The following is a 16,127-nucleotide window of genomic DNA, read 5'->3' as shown; positions in this document are numbered from 1 at the left end:
ACATTGTATAACGGGATAATCATCTCCCTGTCCCTGCTAGCAAAATTCCAATATAACACTGACAAGAATATATGACCTGCTCTGGCAGCCCGTCTGCACTGATCAGCAATTCATATTTGACCACACAATTACCCCCAGGTCTTTTTCACTTTCCACTTCCCTGAGTGTAGTACCACACAGTTGGTACATTTTTCTTCGGTTACTGCTACCCACATGCAGTACTTTGCATTTCTCAATGTTAAACTTCAGTTGCCACTTCTCAGCCCATTTGCCCAACTTATCTACATCCAGTTGCAGTAGCATACTGTCTTTACTGTCATTAACAACCCTGAATACCTTTGTATCATCTGCAAACTTGGACATTAAACCCGATATACCTTCATCAATACCGCTGATAAATATACAAAACAACAATGGGCCTAACACCAAACCCTGAGGAACTCCATTAATAACATTTGTCCACGATTATACAGTTTGGTTTGGTTTTTTTATTGGTGCATTAGCAACTAAGGCTATAATACGCCACTTTGTCCACGAAGAGCAGTGTCCATTGATTACCACTCTCTCTGTCGTCTCCAACTCAACCATCCCTTTATCCATTGTAGCAACTTACCATTAATGCTATACCTCTCCAATTTGTACAGCAGTCTTCCATGTGCAACAGTATCAAAGGTTTTCCTGAAATCCAAGTATATGATATCAAAATTATTTTTGGCATTCAGTTCCTTTGTGACCACATTATAGTATCCAATCAAATTGGTCAGATAAGACCTCCCTTTAACAAACCCATGCTGTCTCTGAACTATTACTGCAGTCTTGTCTAGATGATCCTGCAATGCTTCTTTAACCAGTGATTTCATTATTTTTCCCAGAACACAAGTTAAACCAGGTCTATAGTTACTTGCATCACCTTTTGAAACCCCTTTGTGAACTGGTGATACATCTGCACATCTCCAGTCCATGGGGACCACTCCTGAATCTAAGGATGCTCTCGTAATTATGACTAAGAGTTTGCTTACTTCCCTCACTGCCTGCTTCAATATAACTCAATAGATTCCATTCACCCCAGGTGCCTTTTTTATGTTTAACTTCGACAATTTCTCCTCCACTTTTCTCTCCGTTATTACAAAATCATTTAGCTCCCTATTAGAGTTTAGTAAACTACTGTCCTCCTCTTCCTTACAGAATTCTTAGTGCGCAAATGTAGATGCAAAATACTCATTCAGTTTGTCAGCTAACTGAGGAGGATCATCAACAGTCGAACCACCAACATCAGGTGGACCAATCTGATTCATCCCTTTCCTTCTAGAGTTTACATAAGTAAAGAACTCTTTGCTGTTTTTCTTTGCATCCTTTGCCAACGAGTTCTTGTAATCTGCCTTCGCCTGCCTAACCTCCTTTGTAACTTCATTACAGACTAGTTGATATCTGCCATAGGGTTCTGTGTCACCTGATACTTTATATGCATCCCATACATTTTTCTTCTCCACCACGAGCCTCGTTAATTCATCTAACATCCATATAGGCCTAAACCTTGAATATTTTTTCTTAGTTGGAATGAAAAGCCTAGTAGCTTCCAAAATTAAGTTCCTGAAGGCTTCCGATTTAGAATTCAACATTGGTTACATAATCGGTTGATTGCACTACACAGAATTTAAAAACTGTCTGAGACCCCTGTAGCCACCTTTATAAAAGCCCTTCCCTTTAGCCTTGATGGTAGTTACATCTTTTAAGTAATTCCCACATCAGTACATTGTGATCACTGTCACCCGGTGGTTCCTTTATCTGCGAATTCTTAATGCATGAATAATCACTGCTGATAATCATATCAAGAGTATTACTCCCTCTGCTTGCCCCTCGAACATATTGCTGTAGAAAACAATCCTCCAATAAATCCACAAAAGTCTTGCCTGCGAGTGACAAATCCACAAGTTCCAGTCAATATCTGGAAAGTTAAAATTTCCCATTATAAGACATTCTGATTTACCTGCCCACTATTTCTCTTCAAAATTGCTCATTATACTCATCAGATTCATTAGGCCTATAACACACACACACTCTCATTTTTCCTTTCTCGGTGCTTATATCACACCAAACAGACTCAATATTACACTGTCCACCAACATCAATTGGATGCACTTCCTTAGATTTTATATGTTTCTTAACTAACAGCATAACCCCTCTTCTCTTCCTATTGCGTCTTTCCTTTCTTCACACATTTTACTCCCCAAATTCCAATTCTGCACTGCTTGTCTGTGTAACACCACATCTCTGATATCCCAACAATATCTGCGTTTGATGTCTTGACTAGCACTTCAAGTTCATCAAATTTATTGACTATACTCCTAGCATTGGTATACATGCACCTGTTTCTACTCTTAATTAATCTAACATCTATTTTCTTGTTCCATTATGACTCCCAGCATTCCTGGAAATCTCCATTACCTTGCTTTCCAGGCTGCTGCTCATTCTAATAGAAACAGTGCAAGAATCACTTTTGCCTCTGCCTGCAGCCACTGTTAACCTTTTAATCTGTGTATCCCCACCCAAGCTAACAGTTTTCCAACCCACCTAACACTGCCTCGATAGCATCCGCAAATATTCTTGCACCCTTTATTTCAGTCTACCCCATCCCTGTAGAAGCAGTCTCTCTTGTCAACAAGCCCAGACCAGGCTGAAAAAAATTCTACCCCTTGAGCCTTGCACAAACTCTCAAGGGCCAAATTAATCGACAAGACTCATTATATACTTCCTCCTATTGCGTCTGGGCAGAATTGCAGACACTTTCACATTCAACCCTAACTTGCAAATTTTTTTCAACATTGACTTGACTTGTTAATCAGCTTTTTTCATTCGATCCGGCAAAACAGGAAAATCGATCAGAGAACACATGCAATTTACAGACACAAATATGGGTTTCTGTAATTAATTATGAGCAACCTTGGGGTTGAGGTTGTCACAGAATTTCTCTCAGATATGCCAGACAAGCTGCACTTGCTACCTGGGAGTCTAAAACGCTGATGGAACTGATATTCGGGTGACACTCAAGTCAAGTGGACCCATTTCGGCTAAGTCCGGACGGTCTGTGACAGCCAAATCCTCTGCTTGCACCTTCATGATGGTGGAACTATTAGTAATCCTGGGTATAACCTCCATGCACAAGTACAATGTGGGTGACCACCCAGGTGTGAACCAATGTAAGCAGGGATCGAGATGTGGCGCCCACACCACAGAGGAATGCCGCCACTCTATGTTACCAGGCAGTACTAGGTGGTAGACGACTCTTGTCAACCGGTGCAATACCACCACTTTGTTTATTGGAGGCTTGAAGTGGAGGAACCCATGTTTAGTCTCTAGAGCTAAGTTCCGGTCAACCCTTCCCTATCTCTTCAATCATGCAGTATGATTCATGACTTTTGAGTTTATGATGAACATCGTGGCGAGATCCAATATTCCTTACATTTCGAGGGTACAGCTCTAAAACGGTGTTCGCGGGCCGGCCGCTAGTTAGTACACCGGACCGAACCTATTGGTTACTCTCTGGGAGGCTTCCAGATCAGCTAGTGTATAATCTTGCTACCTCTACTCTGCCAGATAGTGACTGGAGGGAGTCTGAATAGTGTGTATGCGGGGAGCATTGTCGAGGCCACAAGGATCTGGGTATATTCTTACCATGTGTACGCCATATCCAAAAATTTCATTACTTCATACAGCATGTCCCACCCACTTTCTCTTACTATTGAATACACCATGAATTATCAAACTAATAGAGTAAGCTTATCTGCGAAAAGATCTAAACCTCCCAAGCACTTCCTACTTCATTTCACAAATATACGTGGTCTCAATTCTAATCTTAACGATGTCCATTTTCACTTGCAGTCTTCCAAACCCCATGTACTTTTTCTGACAGAATCTCAGTTATCGGTTGATTCAACTACTGCTCATCTCAGATGCCCAAATTATTCGCTGTATGATTCCTTTCGCCTCAAAGGTGGTACTTGCGCTTATGTCCATTCTGATATTCCCTGTCAGAGACTTGGCAATTTGGAATCTCTTCTCTTTGATCTTCTCTGGCTTAAAATCTCTCTACCTCACTAGGTAAAATTCATCTGTTGTCTCTACCGTTCTCCCAACTCCACTAATCACTTGGAGCTTTTTGACTTCCTCTCTTTACAACTTGACTTTCTCCAGTCCAACTTTCCTAACAGTGAGGTAATTTTCCTTGGTGATTTTAATGTTCACAACTCCAGCTGGCTTCCATTTTTCTAGTCACACCGACCCAGCTGGTCGTGATGCTGAGGCTTTTGCAATTACTAATGACCTTGCACAGATTGTTCATTTACCTACAAGAATACTGGACAACCCTAATCATACAGCCAATACGCTTGATCTTTTTCTCACAAACAACCCTTCTAAGTACACGGGTGAAGTGAGAGGTCCTTTAGGCACTTCAGATCACAACTTGGTGATTGTCTCTTCTCCAATGGAGCCTTTATCTCATGGCTATTCCCAACCTCGTGATGTTTGGCATTACAAGAATGCAAAATGGGATGACCTGTGAGATTTATTTTCTTCTTTTCCTTGATCGGATTACTGTTTCAAAACTTCCGATGTCAATGTTTGCTCATATCATGTCAGTGAAATTATTCTTGCAGGAATGGAATCCTTTATCCCACACTCCACTTTAAAATCTTGTCCTTTATCTAAACCTTGGTTTTCCAATAAATGTGCTAAGGCTGTTCAAGAGAATGCTGCATATCTTAACTGGCTTGTTTCTAATTCTTCGGTTTCATTTTCTGCCTACACTAAAGCTCGCAACAATTGTAAAGCAGTTATTAATCAGACCAAACTAGAGTTTGAACAGGCTAAGAGTAGAAAACTTGCTTCTTGTCCTAATGGTAGCTGAGCATTCTGGTCCCTTGGCAAAGCTATTGGCTGCAACTTTTGCCCATCTCTGCTCCCACCTCTGTGCAAAACCAGATGGTTCTGTTGTCACTTCAGCCAAGGATAAAGCTGACCTGCTAGCATCCCATTTTTCTTCCAACTCATATATTAATGATCTTGGTAAAACACCTCCCACCGTTCCCAACACACTCCATTCAATGTTTCCTGTGGTCTTCCGTCCAAAGGATGTCAGAAGGATTTTGACGAATTTTGATGCTAAGAAAGCTCCAGGTCCCGATGGTATTTCTCCACTTGTTCTCAAAACCTGTGCTCCTGAACTTATTTCTGTTCTTTGCCACCTTTTTTCACTTTCTTATTCCAAAGGTGTTTTTCCTTTCCTTCTGCTTGGAAATGTGCTCATATCCAGCCAGTTCCTAAAAAGGGTGACAAATCCCTCCCATCCAATTATCGTCCCACTGCAATTACTTCTACTCTTTCTAAAGTAATGGAGAAATCAATTAACCGCCAACTCTTAAACTACCTAGAAACCTTCCGTCTGATCAATGATCGCCAGTATGGATTCCGGTCAGTGTCGATCCACTGGTGATGTTCTGGCTTATGTTACCCATTTATGGACTAATTCAATGGAAAGGTTCGGTGAAACACAAGAGCTTTGTGTTCGGTGAAACACAAGACATCTCAAAGCTTTCGATCGTGTTTGGCATAAAGGTCTTCTAAACAAGTTTCCATCTTATGGTTTGCCAACTGTTTTTAGTAATTGGTTATCCAGTTTTCTCTCTGATCGCTCACTGAGGGTGATGGTAGATGGCTCTCTCTGTCTTCTAACTTTTCCACTAATGCCAATGTCCCCCAAGGTTCAGTTCTTTCCACCACTCTTTTCCCTCTTGTATATTAATGACCTTCTTCTACTGACTGGAAATCCTATCTACAGTTTTGCCGATGATAGCACATTGCATTCCACTTTCCATTTTGAGAAACCTTGCCCTGTTCAATTAGCTTCAACTTTTCAAAAATGATATATCTCTTTTGGGGATTACCCTGACTTCAAATCTCTCTTGGCACAAAATTAGAAATATTGCTTCCTCTGCATCTAAAAAACTTGGTTTTCTCTTTCGCTCTCGGCGTTATTTTTCTTCCAAACAGCTGCTCACTCTGTATAAATCGCAAATCTGCCCTGCCATGGAATATTGTTCCCACATCTGGGGTGGTACCCCCAAAACCTCTCTCAGGCTTCTTGATTCCATTCAGAAGAGGGTAGTTAGGTTAATTAATGATTAATCTCTAACAGAGTCTCTCCACTCGCTGTCTCATAGACGTACTGTTTCTGCTGCATGCCTCTTCTACAGATACTTCCATGGGCACTGTTCTTCTGAATTGGCTTCTATAATTCCCGCTCTCTCTTTCAAAACAGTCTGAACACGTGTCGTAACAAGCCAACATCCATTTATTGTCCAATTTCAAACTCACAGGACCAACTTTTCATCTTCCTCGTTCATTCATTCAACTGCCGTTTTCTGGAACAACCTTCCTTCATATGTATTTCCTGAAAATTACAGTCTATAGAAGTTCAAGTCCAATGTCAACAAATATCTTCTTTCGTCTTCTCAACCTCCAACCCAAGCACGGTACTAAGTACTATAGGTTCTAATGCCTCTCGTGTTTGGGGTTTACATAAAAAAAAAAAAAACCCTAATATGGTGAAATTTACTGAAAGTGTAGATGATTCAATTCTGCAAAATGCCAGATAAATTTCCACAATAAAGGAAAATCACTCGCTTAATTATCTAATAGGGTGCTTACAGCAGAACATAGGTTGCCCAAGGTGAATTCTCCGAATTGGGAATATGCTTTATCCTTTTCAACTGGCTATGGACAAAAGAAAGCAGATGAACCAGCGCAACTACTGAGTACGATATGTGGGAGAGGAGGTTGTTAAGGTGTTATGGACACCACTCCACTAAATTGTGGAATGTTTATCCCTTTAGTTCTAATTGCTGTTTTCTTCAGCAGCAGCTCTATTGCCTAAAAGCCAGATATGCAAACAATGTTTACCCAGCTTTCTCAAAATTCATTTGTTATATGAAAATTTTCTTCTTTTACAGAAACTATTTTAATTGGACCCCCCATAACAGATGTGAGAATCTGTATAAGCTGAGACCCGAAAACTGTAAAATTTAGTTTAATTTAACAACTGATGTGTAAAGTTAAAGTGTGATATGTATTTTAAAATATCACAATGCAGAATATCTTGAAAACATCATTTTAGACAAGTTATCTCGGTTACCCACAGATATCGAAAATGCAGAGGGAAAAGTTATGATAATGCTGCCAATATGGCTGGGAAATATTTGGGTTTTGAAGTTAGAATACGTCGTTGCTTATTGCTGAATTAAATCACTGATCTGAAATATACACCGAGAGTTTAAATATATTTGGGGGGAAACAAGTTTGATTCGTGCATTGACAAAGAACATTCCATGGTAGGGCAGATTTTCAATTGGTATAGAGTTAATAACTGTTTTGAAGAAAAATAGCGCTGAGAGTGAAAGAGAAAACCCAGTTTTTTAGATGCAGAGAAAGAAATATTTGTAATGTGCTTATATTGCACATTACAAATATGATATGCCAAGAGAGATTAGAAATTGGGGTAATTCCCAATAAAGATCTATGATCTAGCCAAGAAATCAGTGTCATCAAAGATAAGAGCAGAAAGATCATTTTTGCAAGATATAAGATAGGACTGAGCTTTAGAAGGATTGAAATCAACTACGTTATCCTTGCTCCCACTGGAGAATTACCTGAAGATCAGCATTTAAGGAATTGGTAGTGAATATTCGAAAAGTTGAAACTGTTTGTGCAGGGTAATATTTCTCACAATTGGTAGTGAATATCTGAAAATATTTACAAAAAAAATAGTTGGCAAACCATAAGATGTAAGCTTATTTAGAAGATATTCATGCTAAACATGATCAAAAACCCTTTGAAATGTCAAGAGTAACTGCTTGAGTTTCACCAAACTTTTCCATAGATGGGTAACATAAGCCAGAATATCACCAGCAAATCAATACTGACGGTGATCATTGATCAGCAAATCAATACCCTACAGGTGATCATTGATCAGATGGAAGATTTCTAGACGTTTTAAGAGTTGGCAGTTAACTGATTTTTCCAATACTTTAGAAAGAGTAGAAGCAAGTGCAATCGGACAATAATTGGATAGGAGGAATTTGTCACTTATATCCATCCAATTCCTTTTTAGGAATTGGATGGATATAAGCAAATTTCCAAGCAGAAGTGAAAATATCTTTGGAATAAGAAAGTGAAAAAAAAGCAACACAGAACAGGAGTAAGCTCAGGAGCACAGGTTTTGAGAACAAGTGAAGAAATACCATCTGGACCTGGAGATTCCTTAGCATCAAGGTTCGTCAAAATCCTTCTGACAGAAGACCTCAAGGGACAATGAATGGAGTGTACTGGGAATGGTTAGGAGATGGTTTACCGAGATCATCAATACATGAGTTAGAAGAAAAGTAGGATGCTAGCAGATAAGCTTTATCTTTAGCCGAAGTGGCAATAGAACCATCTGGTTTTGACAGAGGTAGGAACAGAGTTAGCAAAAGTTGTGGCCAATAGCTCTGGAAAGAGACCAGAATGCTTGACTATCATTTGGACAAGAAGCAAGTTTTCTACTATAAGCCTGTTCAAAATTTAGTTTGGACTGATTAATAACTACAGTACTTTACGATTGTTGCGAGCTTGGTTGTAGACAGAAAATGAATCTGGAAATTTGGATTAAAGACAATTGCAATATGCAACATTCTTATCTTGAACAGCTTTAGCACATTTATTGGAAAATCAAGGTTTAGATAACGGACAAGAATAATTTCACTGACACAATCTGAGCAAATGTTGACATTAGAAGATTTGAAAAAGTAATCTGACCAAGGAAAAGAAATCTGCAAATTATCATCCCATTTTGCATTCTTGTAATGACAAACAACACAAGGTTGAGAATGGCCATGAGAGAAAGGCTCCATATTGGAGAAGGGACAATCACCAGGTTGTGGTCTGAGGTACCTAGAGGACCACTCTCCTCAACCATGCATGTAGAAGGGTTGTTTGTGAGAAAAAGATCAAACGTGTTGGCTGCGTGGTTAGGATTGTCTGGTATTCTGGTAAGTAAATGAACAATCTGTGAGGGGTCATTAGGAATTGCAAAAGCCTCAGCATCTCGACATTGGTGACTTGCGTCTGGTATATACATCCCACTTTGTTTTATTCTTTTACTTTGAAAAAAAGAGACTGAATTTCAAAATGATTGAAGAAAATTAAGTTCTCCATCCCTACTAGAGAATAACTTAAAAGTTCAGCATTTAAGATATGACTGTATGAATTGGAGGACTTTTGGTACATAGCTGAGTGGTCAAAGTAAGATTGCAGTAGCATGCACTTATGTTGACCACAGTTCAAGTCTGTCTGACTGCCAATAATTGCATTCTTGTTAAAATGATTAACAGTAAACTCCTTTGACCTAGTGGTTGTGGGAGTATAAAGATAACATATTTGTTTATACAGGGCAAGATATTAAATAGAATGGAATGTGGTATGTTAATATGTGTATCTGTAAAAATATGAATAAGATTTCTAGTTAACAGAAAAGTAAATTAGAAAAACAAGCCTACATATACAAATATATCACATATCTGCTATATAGCACACAATATATTTATATATCAAATTTGTATTATAAATTTTATTTATTGACTTATAAATGTTCATACTAGTTATTTGACAGCACTTAGTAAACTACGTGAAGTGGCTTTAAATACGATGACGCAATGGTAGTAGAATGGGGGGGGGGGGGATTAATCAATGTTCTGAATATGCGACCACATGTTTTCATTTTACATTTCTAAGTAATAACCCTGCATCATGTTAGCTAAAAGACCTGCAGGTACTTGCTGGAATTTGAGGTAATCACTGTATAATGGCATTAATAATTTTAAATAAATAATCCTACTTAAATGTTGCCCAGAACTAATTTTTTTGAGCTTTAGATGTCACATGACATACTAAAGCTCTGTTTGACTCTTTCTTAAATATTTGTCTTAACTGCCTCAAAAAACAAGGAGGTGCAAACCTGGACCTGGTAGTGCTATTTTTAATTTAGCCATACATATGACAATACCTAGTTAAAACGTATGGAAAGTTGAATTCAACACAAATTATATTATAATTTAATACCTCACAGTTCACAATGACTAAAGAAAAATGCCTCTCGGAATTATAACTAATTTAATTACACTCATAAACAGAACATGAATTGGGCAGGAGAACGCAACTTTTCCAAATGTTACTAATTACAAGTCCCGCACATTCATGTTTGAAAGCACTGGATTAACTTTTGGCAAAAAAAAAAGTCTAATATTGTTCTGTTACCAAATATTAGCATTTCTGTTTTTAATATTTTTCAACCCCAAGCACTGCTTGTAAAACAAATTGCAAATTATTCTGTTAAGTGTTGTTAATTTTTATGTTAATAATTAACTAGTTTTAATGCAAAGAAAGTAATTTTTGTCCAGCCTTAGAAGCATTACAGTATGCTGTTCTTGTTTTTTGATAATTTAAATACTTCAGTCATAGGGCACAAAGTTCACACAGTGTGTATCATATATTCCGGCATATAATCAACCTTTGAAGTACTTTAAAAATTGTCTAAAATTTTAATGTTGACTTATAATACTGAGTATTTAGGATTAGAGAGCCAAATTAATGCCAACATATTTACAGTTTATTTTAAGTATTTATATTACACAGTATTTTTAAGTTAAGTTAAGTATTTTTATTACACAAATAAATATTGTTTCTCACCTTTTAACACCCAAAAATTTATTCATCTTCTTCATTAGATGGAAAGAGTTCAGACAATTTGTTTGGAATTATGCTTTCAGGTTAATGCTCCAAGACTTAATTTCTTACAGCAAACCAGCTGCCACAATGAATTACTGTTTACAGAGAAACAAATTTGCAGTATCGTGCTAAAGAGGCAACAAAGAATGGATCAGTTTCATTATCAAAGCCTCCCTGTATATGTATGGCATCAATAAGAATGAAGTAATGTTGTCAGTTATGCCTATAGGTTTTGATTTTGTGACTTTCTATATAAGGAAGTACTGTATACCACTTTTTTTACAGTTTGCTGTGCAATGAAATAAAATGTCACAAAGTAAACTTTTTAAAGATGAAAAATAATTAAATTAAAAAGTAGATAGCAGATTTTAGCATGATATATCACTATGCAAGACTAAAGCTGATTAAAAAGGGAGGGTTGGCAAAAGGAGTCAAGTTATATGCTGTATTGTCTGAAAAACCCAGAACAGCTCATGGGGGAGCCTACTGCCTATTAGAGAGATCGAAGAGGTCTTCAAGAATTCTTTCAATCGTCAATAGAATCTAAATTCAGATATCCTTAAACAAGAGACTAGAGTTGAAGAAACTGTATAGTATACAGAGTTACCACTTCTTCAGGTTTGATTTGGAGTCTTAAGGTTTAAAAGCATGCCATGTTGGACTGAAAAAAGTTTTGTTGTAATTCTGTGAGATCACAGAAGAGAAAGATAAATTTCCATTCCATTTTGAAATAAATGTGATATTATTGTATATTGTTATATTCTTTTTAGAAGGTATATAATTTATAAAACTAATTAATACTTGTATCATTTACCACATTTTAAACTAGGGACAAATTTTCCTACTAAACGGGCTAATTTAAAAACCAATTAGATCAAGAGATTGACCTATTACAATTTTTAACAATTTTTGCAATTTTTGTTTTAAATAAAATACAAGGTGTGGTAATAAAGTTACCAAACTGGTGGTGTTGTGCTCGTGTTTGACGAGTTTGAAAATAAATAATGAAGGTGGCATGTTGTAGTTCAAACTTTTTTAAACAACAGATAGTGGTACAAATTGCAAGTAAGAACCAGTTTTGTCAGTAGCATTAATGTTCCATGTCTTAACTTTGCAATGGAGCAATGAACAAATATCAAGTTTTGCTTTAAACTGGGAAAATCTGCAACAGAAATGTATAAAACATTAAAAACTGTTTGCGGTAATGAAATGTTAAGTCATACCAGTGTTTTTGAGTGGCGTAAGTTGTTCAAAGATGGAGACGTTTGCAATCACCCAGGAAGTGAAAAAAAAAAAAAAAAAAACCTGGGGATAGTTGTGCACTTTGATATGAAAGGCCAATTCGGGGGGGGGGGGGTCAATGACATACAGGAATTTTGCTAGAAGGGATAAGGAGACGATTATCCCTTTGTATAAGGCAATGGTCAGGCCACACCTCGAATACCGCACAGAAGTCTGGTAGCCTCATTTTTGGAAGGATGTAGAACTGCTGTAACAAGTACTAAACAATACACCTTCCCATCCAAACAAAGTTAAAGCCGCCACCACCAAATGTCTCCAGTTTAGTATAATTGATGGACCAGGGTGTTTGAAAAGAAAAGGGAAATCCTTGTTTGTCATAATTACATTTCTAGAACCACAATGAACAATGCAGACAATGGGGCCAATCAACTCCCATACGTACTGACTTGCATATGACATATTGCATGAAAGATATGTTCCAAAGAAAATAATATTATTTTATTTATGTGTGCAAAAAGCACAGATGTTGTTTAAGATTATATTTATCTTTTAACGAAGTATAAAAATATTACTGTGCATCTTGCCATCTCCCTGACCCCAAACATTCTGTGTTCTTGAGTTGGCAAATCCTTAATATGAGCTTTGTGTAATGCAAACTATAAATAAACAAAAAAAAAAAAAAGTCAACATTTTATTTCTACAAGGACTCAGATACTATGGCCTCACTTTTCTTAAAGAAAGAACTTATTTTTGGTTGTTTTATTTCTCTTTGTAAAACAGGAAACTACATTTAAAGTGATAAAACCATCCACAACTAGTTCCAAACTGTCCACAGTGTTCAAAGTTACCCAAATTTCTCAATGAAATGTGATGCCTCATTCTTTAACACGGCTGTGGAATTATGTAACAATTTTAATTTGAACAAACTTCGATTGCATTTACTAAACTCATGTTTGTGGATTAAAGCAGTTAATGTAATTTTTTGTCTAGGCAGTTAATGCAATATTTATAGACTTAGAGGTTTGTTTTTTTATTATTATTTCTTGAAGATATAATTTTTGTTTTGTATATTCCATTAGAATACTGCAAGAATTTTTGTAATTTTTTTAAAGGGCAAATAAAGAATAACAATAATAATTAATTTTGCTTTTATACTTGGCACAGCCATCCTGAGCCAGAAGACTAAACAACTATATTTTATCTACTCAAGAAGGTCGGCATACCAATATTACAGTTAACAACTGACTGTGCACTTTTTGTTGAAGTGTGTGGCACTAGTCTCAGGTGAGACCCATGGTAACCTATGCTAACCCCAAGACAACGCACCCTAATTGAAACTATGGTCCAAAGAATACATCTTAATACCATGTGATGAAAAATAATGTCGGATAATATAAAATTTTTGTAATTTTTAAAATAATTTTAAAATATTTATTTTTTTATATCCTTACATAAAAATATAAGGAAAACTAAAAGATATTAATATAACTGACAAATGCTTGTTAAGGTAACTAACTGAAATATGGGTAAATTAATATTTCAATTTTTCCAATATTAATTCAAGCTGACCATGCTTTTACTTACAAGCACTGGAACCGCAAATCAAATGGACCCACTCCCTGCTCGATCTGACCTTAGTATCACATTCCTAATAAAATCTCAGGAGTTAGAATGAAAGTTGGTATCTAATAATGACTATCAGCTATTTACTTACCCATTCTGATCCCGATGAATGCGATTTTGAAGCAGTTTTAATTTTTTCTCCTAGACGAGACTGCACGATCAGCTGGACTGATTTTATACATAGGAACTTTGTAAACTGCTCTAAATCCTTATGATCTTGGGGTGATAACTTTACTGTCGACATGGTGTTTAGCAGACAATCTACTTTATTTTATTAAACATCAAAGGCTATTTAAAAATATTCAGAAATTGTAATGAAAGTATATGCTTCTTTTTCTATGTGCATTCCACTTGATTCCGAAGTCTCGGATAAACGGATAGCACCACAACTCACGCCGCAAATTTATATATTTTTTTTCAATTATGTAGACGGCGTTCACCTTAATTTGGCGATATGTATAATACAACCAAATACACACCCACACCAGTTTTGCCAGTCAATTTTATCAGTAATTAAAGTTGAAAATATTTTTCATAAATACAACAGACTTCAAGATAATACTTAAATGAATAACTGTTCGCGATTAGGTAATTACTGTTGGCACAACACTGCTATGCGTAATACTTTTACATGATGTAACCGATATATTCAATCTTTTGCCTTCTTCATTTATATTTCCAGCAAAGTTGCAGTTTTGGACAGGTGCTGCACACTGCCGAAGCCTATTATCACCTAGATCTTCGGCAACCAAGCGGGAATTCAACCGTTACGTGGTAATTGGATTGTTATGACAAACCGATTTACACACATGTTCCAATCTGTGTAAGTCAAAAAAATACGACTCGTCAACATTCACAAAATTTTTACATACTCCTTTTCCTTTACACATGATGCAGACGTGGCCTTCCCAAACACCACACTCCATAATCCTCATATGGCATCCCAGCATTCCTTGGTATCAACAGGAAGCGTCAGGAAACGTTCTGTATCATAGAGGTCTATTTTATTGTTCCATCCAATGTATTTTAGTAATCAAGGTTACCAAAATACCATTAAACGGTATGCTGTATTTATTAATATTTAATTATTATCAGTTATAAGTTCCACATATGCTTAGTCTTTGCTAGACAATATTAAATAATTCTAATAGAGTTCAATGTATTAAGTTAAATCAAATTTAATATTTCTTTTTATTATAAAGCATACATACTGAAACGTTTTTTTTTTTTTTTTTTTTGCAGATCGCGGTAATAAACAGGGGAAAACGTCACTGCTCTTTCCCGCCAAGTGAAATTGTTTTGGGTAAAATTACCAGTTGTTGGCCGAAGCTCATGGATTGATTGTTTTTCCCATTACGGACGGGATGACGATACATATGAAAATCTATTGTCTGTTATGCAGGACTGCACCTAAACGTTAGCTAAACTGTTCAATTTATAGATCTCTTTAGTACTGTGATACTAAGAGATCTATAAATTGGCCAGAAATGAGTGCATACTATGTTCCCTGGTTCCTCCTGTTTAAAGTTAATGAGAGGAGCAAAATATGGCAAAATTATCATGAGTCCCCCATACCCATCTTTCAATGTGTCAATAATGCAATATAGTGGTGGTGACAGTGAAATGGTGGGGAGTGTTTTCCTGGTACCCATTGGACCCCTTCATACTAATGGAGCAACATTTGGATTCCACACAGGTTATTAGAAAATAATTTCCGACCAGGCGCATCCTTTCATGGTTGTAGTATATCCGCAAACAAATGGATTCTTCCAACAGGCTAATGCACCATGTGATAAGGAGGGACTTTTTTTTTTTTATGAAACCCCCAAACACGAAAGGTACCAAAACCTATAGAACTTAGTACCGTGCATGGGTTGAAGGAGAATTATGGCGGGAGGGGGATGCCGGAAACTTTGCTCTAGAGTCTAAATATGGGTTTCACCACTTCAAGCCTCCAATAAGCAAAGTGGTGGTATTTCACCGGTTGATGTCATCTACCACCTAAAAGATTTATTATTATTATTATTATTATTAGCCATATGGTGCATGTACAGAATGAATAAATTTTAAGAAGATGAGCGAATTCAAAGTACTGTGGTGGCCTTCAAATCATAGATCTCAATAAAATTGAGCTGGGGTATGAAGTGGAATGAACTTTTTTCATGAGAGATCAGCAACAATCTAATTAACAATAATTATGGGAAACAGTATTTTTTTTTTAAAATGAAAACTCCAACTACGAAAGCCATCAGAACATATAGTACTTAGTACTGCGAAATGACAGATGAGAAGATGAAGAAAACATTGTTGATACTAAACTTGAATTTCGGTAGATTAAAATTTTCACAAAATATACACGAAGAGAGGTTGTTCCAGAAAACGAAAGTTGAAGGAATAAAGGAAGAATGAAAAGTTGTTTCTGTGAGTTTGGAGTTAAACAGTAATAG

The 16,127-nt window shown here is 36.6% G+C and overlaps 1 protein-coding gene across 2 annotated transcripts in view; it reads right to left on the bottom strand.

The window, feature by feature from the left end:
• Atg13 (Autophagy-related 13) overlaps positions 1 to 14,607 on the bottom strand; it is a 124,075-nt gene extending 109,468 nt beyond the window's left edge. For both annotated transcript variants that reach the window (XM_090379084.1, XM_090379085.1), the window contains exon 1: positions 13,772 to 14,607. In XM_090379084.1, the coding sequence (XP_090235210.1) occupies positions 13,772 to 13,924 (153 nt within the window). In that variant the 5' untranslated portion in view covers positions 13,925 to 14,607. The remainder of the gene's footprint in view (positions 1 to 13,771) is intronic.
• Positions 14,608 to 16,127: the final 1,520 nt, after the last annotated feature.

The sequence above is a fragment of the Mastigoproctus giganteus genome, chromosome 8 (assembly GCF_048544385.1).
Source record: "Mastigoproctus giganteus isolate SK-2022 chromosome 8, ASM4854438v1, whole genome shotgun sequence".
NCBI lineage: Eukaryota > Metazoa > Arthropoda > Arachnida > Uropygi > Thelyphonidae > Mastigoproctus > Mastigoproctus giganteus.
Note: the sequence above shows the minus strand (reverse complement) of the source record. Positions and strands in the feature narration are given on the sequence as shown.